Raw genomic sequence first — 11,446 nt, forward strand, 5'->3', positions numbered from 1 at the left:
TGAGCACAATTTTAGACAATTAGACCTGATGCCAAATAATACTCGACGCGAGATTTTTCCAACAAAACAACTCCTGCGACAATGTTTATCTTGTAAATGTGCGCAAACAGTGACAAAGCTGAAAACATATTGCGAAAGACAAATGAAGAAGGATAGCCCGCAGCATGTTCCCATTTCCGCTACAGGTCCCATTTTTAGACAGTCATCCATTAAGACTGCTGCGCTCCCAAACTGTCAGCAGGGGGCGGGAGACAGCGCAAACACAAACTCACAAACTCCGCCGCGCTCAACGCAACACAAGAGCGAGCGCCGGTTTATAAAGTGAAAAGTCTGCGCGGCGAAAACAGCTTTAAGAGGACGAAGACGGATCACGCATGATTTTGTTCAGACAGAGAAGAAAGGGAGGGAAATGGAAGAAACGGTGCGAAAATAAGAATATCTACGGTTAAAGGGGCACTGTGGAACTTTTCTGCTCGTCTCCGTGGAGGTGGTAAGTTTAATGCCGCACCGTGAGACATTCTACGCAAAGCAATAATATCCCCATGGAAACGAGCAAGCAAGTGGCAGACTTTATTAAAAAAAAAAGGTAACACAGTGTACGTTTAAAATAACTTCCATACATTAAAGTGCACTACGTAACTTTTATACATTACATTTTATACTTTTATATGTTACGCTGTTTTATACTTTTATGGTAGTTATACGTTTAGGTTACTTATACTTTCACGTTACTTATACTTTTGCGTTACTTATACTTATATTTTTACGTTACTTATATTTTTACATTACTTATACTTTTGCGTTACTTACACTTATATTTTTACATTACTTATATTTTTACATTACTTATACTTTTGCGTTACTTACACTTATATTTTTACGTTACTTATGCTTTTACGTTACTTATACTTTTACGTTACTTATACTTTCATGTTACTTATATTTTCACGTTACTTATACTTTTGCGTTACTTAAACTTTTATGTTACTTGCACTTTGACGTTACTTATACTTTTACGTTACTTACACATTTACGTAACTTTCACTTTACTTATAGATTTATGTTACTCATACTTTTACGTTACCTATACTGTAACGTTACTTATACTATTGTGTTACTTAAACTTTTATGTTGCTTATACATTTACATTACTTGTACATTTACGTTACTTATACTTTCACATTTCTTATACTTTTACGTTACTTATAGTTTTATGTTACTTATACTTTCACGTTACTTATACTTTCACGTTACTTATACTATTACGTTACTTATACTTTCATGTTACTTATACTTTGACATTACTTAAACTTTTATGTTGCTTATACTTTTGCGATTACTTATACTTTAACGTTACTTATACATTTACATTACTTGTACATTTACGTTACTTATACTTTCACATTTCTTATACTTTCACGTTACTTATACTATTACGTTATTTATACTATTACGTTACTTTAACTTTTATGTTACTTATACTTTTACATTACTTATACTTTTGTTGTACTTAGGTTACATTTTATACTTTATGTGTTGTGTGACGTTTTATACTTTTTTACGTTACGTTTTATACTTTTTACGTTATGTTACGTTTTATACTTTTGACATTACTTACTTTCATGTTACTTATACTTTTACGTTTTTACATTATGTTATGTTATGTTTTTTTAATAAGTTTTATACTTTTCTACATTACTTTTTTATACTTTTATACTGGATGGTCCGCTGCTTGTCTCCATGGAGATGTTATTGCGTTGCCTCAAATGTTCCACAGTACGGCATTAAGCTTCACTGTCATTATCTCATCATTTATTCAGTTGGGTGTTTTTACTGCTCAAAAGTACTTAAAAAAAAAATGATTTCTTACCATGAGCAGGGTCACCTCTCCGCAGATCTGACCTGTAACTTGGTCTTCTGTCACACATTGCTTGTCTCCATAGAAATTTAATACCAGTCTAAGTAAAGCAATGACATCACCGCAGAGACAAGCAGGTTTGGAAAGTTACATAGTGCAGCTTTAAAATGACTTGAATTCAGGATATGATTCTTAAGTTATGAGGAATTGACAAGTAAAGATATATTTCTAATTTTAAAAACACGATTCCTTATTTCTAGATAAAAGCATTTGTAAAGGAAGGTCATAAAACTAGTAAAAGTAAAAGCGCTTTTCATGTTTTTCAAATTATGATTGGTTTGGTGGCATAGTACCAGTGACGTTTAACGAAAAAGGTTAAAAAATACATAAAGTAGAGCCGGGTTCTGAGACAAAAACTAGCCAAAATTTGTAGTCTTATTTGTCTAACCTGCCATATGAACTTAAATACTCCACACAATAAAATAAAAACATGTGACCTACTGAAACTACACAAATCCAATTTAATATGATCAATCCTTTTAGACAAAACTGAATATTCTTTTGTGCAGTGTTGCTGAGAGATGCATGGTCCCGTTCAGTTTTCCACAGCTCCGTGTTGGCTTTGTGCACATATATACTCTCAAAGTGCTTCCATAACACATTTTCATAAACAGTCGGGGGCTATAGAGGCTTTGAACAGTGGAGAGAGGGTCTATTTTTTTCCGTGCGGACTCACCTCTGGCCCCGCGTGTTCGGTCTGCGTGGTTCGGTCGCTCATTTGGCAGTCTTTTATCTTCAGGGCAGCTCTGGCGCTCTCCTGCATACAAAGCAAACCCAAACGCATCCGTCACGGCCACATTCGGCACAACAAATGAAAAAGGAAATACATTAGAAGAGCTACAAAATGCTTAGACGACAAAACCCGAAAAAGTACAAACTTCTTCGGCCAACTAAAGAAACGAGAGTGAGAGGGAGAGAGAGGGTTTTGGAAAGGTTGCATCGCTTTTATACAATGAAGGATACAGCGAGAATCAAAGGTCCTGGTTTCTATCGACATATTCATTAGCAAACATACATTTCCTTCAGTGCTTTTTCAGTTCCAACACCAATTTCGATACTGTTGATGTTTTTCAGACTCTAAAATGTGATGTCTCTCAGATGGGGTCACGAGTTTTCCCAATTAATCACACTGTACTTAAATAAAGCGTAAATTCACAAATGCTGAGTCAGATAATTTCTAGTTTTAGACTCAAGACCTCCTCATATTGCAATCTGCATTTTCAAAAATCCAAAAAATCTGCATTTTAACAATATTCATATGAATACCATAGAAACCATAGAACTATAATCAGATCTGGAAGATGGTGTTGTGTTGTTTTCAGTGGCCTGTGCTCATTGGCGCTGTCCAGACTGGCTCCAACTAGTGCCTCTGCTCAATTTCATTTCTCTCCAGTGACTAGGTCTGGAATCAGAATACACTAGACGGTTTGCAAGAACCCTGGAAGTCTTCGTTGTAGTCACACACCGACCAATCAGCAAAGAGCTGTGAAGCCATGACGTCAAACGTTATTGCCCTTCTTCCTACGGGATTTTGCACATTACATACATCACGACCAAATACCAGCAAATGGTTAAAAATTTTAAAAAGTACCTGCCTACTGCTGAGCGAACAAAGCCTAATGCTGCGAGGTCTGACGGTTTCCACAAAGTGAAACCGGCTGATGAGTCAGCCTACATTGGCACATGGGACTAAAAAAATATTTTCTTTTGCATTTTATTCCTCAATACAGGCAAGCTCCTCCCACCTGTGTGACGTCTGTAAAGTGCATGGCGTGGACCAATCAGAGCGAGAGCTGCTAGAGCGGAGTTAGCGCGGGCTCAGAGAGGGGCTAGACTAAGTCTGACAAAGCTAACTTTAAGACGCTTTGAGGATTTAAAAATTTAAAGTTTATGTTGTGAAAATAGAAAAGCTTTGTGAAAATAGAAGACCTTCGTGAAAGTTGTCAATGCTCTGTCATCCCAACACAGGCAGTTTGAATTCTCAAAAAATGCATTGTGCTTCTATGGGAGAATTTATTCCTGAGCTCAGGCTTCTGGGAGCTGCAGTACCTGGAGCGGCCACTAGTCGCTCTCAACCAGGCACAGAGGGGGGGTCCTTATACAGTTTTTATTATATATCCATGTCTGAAACCCAGCAACATCTTCAAGTATCTGTATGTTTGTATGTATGTATGTAACAGGAGTGACGTCGGGGAAAAGAAGACATCTAATTGGTCTATTATTAATGTGCATATATTGATTTAAGAACAAAATAGTGAAATAAAAAACCCCAGAATCACGTAGAGAGTTTTAAAACCAACATTTTAAGACCAAAATGACGAGTCTGACAGCAGCTCTTACAGATAAAGGGGAGACGTTTTTTCAATAGAAAGTGAACTGGAGTCAGTGGAGCCGGACGATCTCCCGTGTTCTGGTTGCGTCACCTGTTTGACTCCGTGGACACACTGTGGAACCTTCCAGACTCAGCAGCAATATTTAGAGTCGGCTGAAATGTCTACGCCACACACCGACAAGTCTTGACAAATGGACCATGACTATCTTCGAAGGTCTTAAAACTGGACCACGACATTTTCTCCTGACGCATTTGGAGCAGGAAGCGTCCGCAGAGTACAAGAGCGCAGAGAGATTTATAAAAGGTGACAGGTGCTGGGTCCGGACAGCGCAGTGGAAGGTCCAGAGGAGATAACTCACGGTTTTCAGCGCAGATTTACCTGTGCCAGAGACGAGACACAGCCCTGCTCCTCGCTCTCAAAACACACTGGAACCCAAAGAACTGACAACTCCTGATTTCCCTGACTGATGGCGAAGGCAAATGAAGACCGAGGAGCTGTGTAATGTCTCTTAGGTCTAACAAAAGAGATAATGGAAGTTATAAAGTATTTAAAGGTGCTGCACTTGATTGATAATGTTTTAAAGGACCTATTTTTCCATGTATTTGAGCAAAATCTGTCTTGCCCAGTAGATAGATTGTAAAAGCAGCTCTTGGGGTCAAAATATGTCGGCTGTACTGTCGTGTATCTAATTGTAAAGCGTTTTACTTTGCAGCTGATGTCGTCAACGATGCTAGAAGCTCTACTCTTACTCTACTTCTACTTAAGACGATAATCTGAGTGTCATTTTAACACAATCTGGTCAGAAGGAGTTGACGAAGTTGGAACCAGAGTCCTGCACCGGGTCAGGTACGGGCAAATAGCTGCTGAAACGGGCGGGTTTTAACATTCTGGCATTTTACGGGCGAGTATGTGGGCGGGTAGTAAATACACACAGGTGAGACAGGACTAAACCAGGACTAAACCAGGTCTAAACCAGGTCTAAACCAGGACTAATCCAGGTCTAAACCAGGTCTAAACCAGGTCTAAACCAAGTCTAAACCAGGTCCAAACTAAACCAAGTCTAAACCAAGTCTAAAACCAAGTCTAAACCAGGTCTAAACCAAGTCTAAACCAATCTAAACCCAGGTCTAAACCAGGTCTACTAAACCAGGTCTAAACCAGGTCTAAACCAGACTAAACCAGGTCTAAACCAGGTAATCTAGGTCTAAACCAGGTCTAAACCAAGTCTAAACCAGGTCTAAACCAAGGGTCTAAACCAAGTCTAAACCAAAAACCAGACAGTCTAAACCAGGTCTAAACCAGGTCTAAACCAGGTCTAAACCAAGTCTAAACCAGGTCTAAAACCAGGTCTAAACCAGGTCTCTAAACCAGGATCTAAACCAAGTCTAAACCAAACCAAGTCTAAACCAAGTCTAAACCAGTCTAAACCAGGTCTAAACCAAGGTCTAAAACCAAGTCTAAACCAGGTCTAAACCAGGTCTAAACCAGTCTAACCAGGTCTAAACCAAGGTCTAAACCAAGGTCTAAACCAGGTCTAAACCAGGTCTAAACCAAACCAGGTCTAAACCAGGTCTAAACCAAGGTCTAAACCAGTCTAAACCCAAAAACCAGGTCTAAACCAAGTCTAAACCAGGTCTAAACCAGGTCTAAACCAGTCTAAACTCTAAACCAAACCAGGTCTAACCACCAGGTCTAAACCAGGTCTAAACCAGGTCTAACCAGGTTAAACCAAGTCTAAACCAGGAAACCAGGTTAAACCAGGTCTAAACCAGGTCTAAACCAGGGCTAATCCTTAAGAGAGAGAGAACCCGGCCTGTCCACAAAGTGCGATTGGCTCCGCTTACCTCCGTGGGGCGCGGAGCTCTGAGCCGGTCCTTTCGCCTGCGGTTGGTTACCCCGACAGTCTACGTGGGCGCACCTCTGAGCCAATCCTGACAGTGAGTCATGGTTCAGTTCTGGTTCTGTTCAGTCCTTTTGTTCCTTTTGGACTTCTGTTTAGTCCTAATTCAGTCTTGGTTTATTCTTCTTGGTTCAGTCCTGGAATCAGTCCTAGGTTAGTCCTGGGTTAGTCCTGGGTTAGTCCTGGGTTAGTCCTGGGTTAGTCCTGGGTTAGTCCGTGGTGTGTGCGCCGCGAAAGAATCTTGATCAGTGTTTCTTCTGCTCAGTAAAAAATATCTGTGAAGTGATGACCGTCGAGTCACGTCTGTGAATTTGTGTTTGTACTGAAGAAAGCGAAACCGTTTCATTCAATTTCATGATTGTAATTCTTGAAGTTCTAACCTTTCAATTCGTATTCTGATGGATGCTTCAGTTACAACGCTTTTCATTTTTGTGTTTGATTACAGGTGGTAACAGGTGGAATGTTAACGGGTCTGGGCGGGTGCAGGTTTAACGTTCATAAAATTACGGGTTAATGGGCAGGTGCTGTGCTGAACTGCGCAGGTGTGGGCGGGAGCGGGTCTCCAAAAATGGACCCGTGCAGGACCCTGGTTGGAACTACAACAGGCGAGCTGATCTGTGCTGTTAAACACGTCTCTCAAACATAAAATTACCGTCACAAGCATTAATCAAAGGTTTTTCAGTTTCACTCTCACCTTTTTGATGAAACTCAAACTCCTAAACAGGACCAAGAACACTGGTCCTCTGGCATTTGACTAGGGGTGGGTATCATTAAGAAGTTGCCGATACGATACACACCTCGATACATAGGCCACGATACGATACATATCTCAATACATAAGCCTTGATATGATACATGTCTCGATACATAGGCCACGATACGACATATATCTCGATAAATAGGCCATGATATGATACATACCTCGAATTATAAGCCACGATACGATATATACATTTCGATACAGTGAGCTTTCGATTCTAAAAGTCTTTGTTAAACCACTTCTTGTGCAAAGTTCATATGAAACACAAATCATTTAATCGTCAAAACAGTGAAAATGTCAAATGTGTCGCATAAACGAGTTTCCTTCCTCTGAACAAACAACAAAATTGTAGCTCTGTAATAAAATAATTTAGTAAAATATACCAAAAAATACTCTTGGTGATATATCGATACAGCAGCCCACGATATCGACACTGTATCATCACATTAAACGATACGATATATTGATATGTTGATATTTCTGCACACCCCTAATTGACACTTGGTTCCCATATTATACTGTGACATGAATACAAAAAAAAAAAGTTTATAGTCTAGATCAGGGGTGTCAAACTCATTTTGGTCCGGGGGCCGTATCCAACCTACTTTGATCCCAAAGGGGCCGGATCAGAAAACTCATGTCATATAAACCCCAAAAATAAGTTCAAATATTTGTGCAGAGAAATGCAAATCACAGAAATCTTTTTTAACTGATGAACTCTTTCTTATTATAATATTATGAACAACCTGAAACTTTAAGAAAAATACAATTTCAACACAATGTTTTAACAATAACTTGTCTGCAAACAGGAATAAGTCAATTTTTCTGGGAAAATCCTGCACTCGGCTCCACTTTTCTCATGTTGGACATTTTTCTGATGAGGGTGTCACGGTCAACAGTCAAAACAATCGTCCTTTAAGAGAGTTTGGAAAGAGACAAGTCTTCATTTGTGCTGCTCTGGTGGGAGGGGCCACGTACAGAGACGCTGGAGACGCTGCTATGCTCAGCACCGCAGAAAATTACCAATATTTTAATAGAAAATATAATAAAAATATTTTAGTAGAAAATATCAGCCAAGGGCCACATTAAAGGTCTTGGAGGGCCGGATCTGGCCCCCGGGCCTTATGTTTGACACATGTGGTCTAGAGAGAGAGAAAGTAGGAATAGAGAGATCAGGTGGAAAAGTGAGAGAAAGGAGGGCAGAGACGAGGAAGAGAGAGTAACGAGCAAGTTTGAGAAAGAGATGAGGAGAGAGGAAACGAGGAGAAAATGGAGAGGGAGTGTAGAGAGAGAGAGAGAGGCCTGCAGTCCAAAAAGAATGAGTGAAATTTGTCGTGTGTTATTGTCTGTCAGCTGTACTCAGAATGCTTTTCTTTCCGACAGAGCATCCCAGTCCCCGTCCTGTCACTCGGGCCCGTGCGGGAGAGTGACGTAATCGTATCGGAGTCTCTGAAAATCTATGATCTATTGTTGTTATTTCATGGCTCCCAGGGCGAGATTAAAACCTGAAGTTCAAATGAGTCGTGCTGATGTCGACATGACAAAGCCCAACGGAGGGACTCCACTGTTCACACGAAGGAGGAAGAAGAAGAGGAGGAGCAGGAGGAGAAGAAACACACGCCTGCAAAATACAGCACGAGAAATGGAGAGAGAGAGAAAACACACGCCTGCAAAATACAGCACGAGAAATGGAGAGAGAGAGAAACACACGCCTGCAAAATACAGCACGAGAAATGGAGAGAGAGAGAAACACACGCCTGCAAAATACAGCATGAGAAATGGAGAGAGAGAGAGAAACACACGCCTGCAAAATACAGCACGAGAAATGGAGAGAGAGAGAGAAACACACGCCTGCAAAATACAGCACGAGAAATGGAGAGAGAGAGAGAAACACACGCCTGCAAAATACAGCATGAGTGACTTAGAGAGAGAGAGAGAGAGAGAGAGAGAAGAAGAGACGTGTGAAAAGACAGCACGAGAGAGAGAGGGAGAGAGAGAGAGAGAGAGAGAGAGAGGGAGAGAGAAGAAACACATGCCTGCAAAATACAGCACGAAAGAGAGAGAGAGAGAGAGAGAGAGAGAGGGAGGAGAGACAGACACAAGCCTGCAAAATACAGCACAAAAGACGAAGAGAGAGAGAGGAGAGAGGGAGAGGAGAGAGGGAGGAGAGAGAAAGACATGCCTGCAAAATACAGCATGAGAGAGAGAGAGAGAGAGAGAGAGAGAGAGAAACACGCCTGCAAAATACAGCATGACGGACTTAGAGAGAGAGAGGGAGGAGAGAGAGGAAGAAACACATGACTGCAAAATACAGCATGACAGAGGGAAGAGAGAGAGAAAGAGGAGAGAGGGAGGAGAGAGAGACACATGCCTGCAAAATACAGCACGAGAGACTTAGAGAGAGAGAAGAAATATACATCTGAAAAATACAGCACGAGAGAGAGAGGGAGAGGGAGAGAGAGACACATGCAAAATACAGCACAAAAGACGAAGAGAGAGAGAGAGAGGAGTGAGGGAGGAGAGAGAGAGACACATGCCTGCAAAATACAGCATGAAAGGCGGAGAGGGAGGGGAGGGTGAAGAGGAGAGAGGGAGAGAAGAAGGAGGAGAGGGAGGAGAGAGAGAGATGAGACAGAGAAGAGAAGGGACTGGGAGGAGAGGGGTAGAGAGAGAGAGAGAAAGGCAGTAGGGGGAGAGAAGGAGAGAGAGGGAGGGAGACAGAGAGAGAGAAACATGGCAGGAAAGAGAGAGAGAGACAGAGAGAGAGAGAGAGAGAGAGAGAGAGAGAGACACTGAGAGTCATGGCAGAAAAAAAGAGAGAGAGACATGTGCCAGGAAAGAGAGAGAGAGAGAGAGAGACATGTGCCAGGAAAGAGAGAGAGAGAGAGAGAGAGAGAGACATGTGGCAGGAAAGAGAGAGAGAGAGAGAGAGAGAGAGACATGTGCAGGAAAGAGAGAGAGAGAGAGAGAGAGAGAGACATGTGCCAGGAAAGAGAGAGAGAGAGAGAGAGAGAGAGACATGTGGCAGGAAAGAGAGAAAGAGATAGATCGATAGATAGAGAGAGAGAGAGAGAGAGGAGAGAGAGGAAAGAATGAGAGAGACATGCAGAAAAAACAGAGAGAGAGAATGGGGGGGGGGGGGCATATGGGAGTAAGAGAGAGAGAAAGAGAGAGCGAAATAGAGAAAGAGAGAGAGAAGCCCGTGGCAGGAAAGAGAAAGAGAAAGGGAGGGGGGGACATGACAGGAAAGAGAGAGTGAGAGAGGCATACGGGAGGCAAAAGAGAGAGAGAGGAGGGACACGGGGGAGGCAGGAGGGAGAGAGGGGTGTAGAAAGAGAGGAAGAGAGAGAGGAAAAGGGAGGGAGAGGGAGACAGAGAGAGTGTGTGTGTGGGTGAGAGGAGAGGAGGAGAGAGAGAGAAGAGAGGGCATGTGCGGGAGAGGGGGCAAAGAGAAAAGAAGAGAGGAGGAGATAGAGGGAGAGAGAGAGAGAGAGAGAGAGAGAGGGAGAGAGGGAAGAGAGAGAGAAAACTCATAAAAAGTGACAGGCAGTGATGGCCGGCCAGCAAGCAGGTCCTTCTAGGAGATAATTAATAGGTTTTCACTGGCAGATTTACAGAAGGAGGCAGGAGAGAGGGAGGAGGAAGAGGAGGGAGAGAGAGAGAGAGAGCAGAGGGACGAGGAGGGAGAGAGGGGGGTGAGAGAGAGAGACAGAGAGAGGGAGATAAAAACAGGAAGTGAAATAAGGGGGCACAGGAGAGAAAGTCAGAGGGAAAGAAGAGAGAGACGAAGGAAGAGCGAGGGAGAGAGAAGAGAGAGACTGAGGAAAAGAGAGCGAATTAAGAAAAGGATGATAGGAGAGAGAAAGACAACAAGAGTGAGGAGAGAGAGAGAGATAAAGACAGAGAGAGGAGAAAGAATGAATGAGGAAACGAGAGAGAGCGAGGTGAGAAGATGGGAGGAGGAGAGAGAGGATGAAGAAAGAGAGGAGGAATAAGAGGAGTGTGACGTAGAGAGAGAGAGAGAGAGAGAGACTGAGGTAAAAGGGAGATAAAGAGGGGAAGAGAAAGAGGGGGCACAGACATTAAGAGAGAGTGAGAGGGAAAAAAGAGAAAGGAGAGAAAGGGAGAGGATAAGGGAGGGAAAGAGAGAAGAGGAAGAGAGAGACAGAGGAAGGGGGGGTGGAAAATAGAGGAGAGAGAATGAGGAAAAGAGACTGAAATGAGAAAAGGATGGTAGAAGAAAGAAAGAAAGACAACAAAAGTGAGAGGAGGAGGAGGAAAAGGAGAAGAGGGGGAGGAGGAAGAGAGAGAGGAAGAGAGAGAGAGAGAGAGAGGGGAGGAGGAGGAGAGGAGAGAGAGAGGAGGAGGGGAGGAGAGGAGAGAAGGAGGGAGAGAGAGAGAGAGAGGAGGAGGAGGTGGAGGAGAGAGAGAGAGAGAGAGAGAGAAGAGGGGAGGAGGTGGTGGAGGAGGAGAGGGAGAGAGAGAGAAGGGAGGAGGTGGAGGAGGTGGAGGAGGAGAGAGAGAGAGGGGAGGTG

General features: G+C 42.5%; 1 protein-coding gene across 2 annotated transcripts in view; it reads right to left on the minus strand.

Moving 5' to 3' along the window:
* The window catches only part of ccser1 (coiled-coil serine-rich protein 1), a 506,315-nt gene that overhangs the window by 265,883 nt on the left and 228,986 nt on the right, over positions 1-11,446 (minus strand). For both annotated transcript variants that reach the window (XM_055161268.1, XM_055161270.1), the window contains exon 13: positions 2,595-2,675. In XM_055161268.1, the coding sequence (XP_055017243.1) occupies positions 2,595-2,675 (81 nt within the window). The remainder of the gene's footprint in view (positions 1-2,594; positions 2,676-11,446) is intronic.

Source organism: Boleophthalmus pectinirostris, unplaced genomic scaffold, assembly GCF_026225935.1.
Source record: "Boleophthalmus pectinirostris isolate CB_2022bp ecotype Guang Dong unplaced genomic scaffold, ASM2622593v1 HiC_scaffold_4, whole genome shotgun sequence".
NCBI classification, from domain to species: domain Eukaryota; kingdom Metazoa; phylum Chordata; class Actinopteri; order Gobiiformes; family Gobiidae; genus Boleophthalmus; species Boleophthalmus pectinirostris.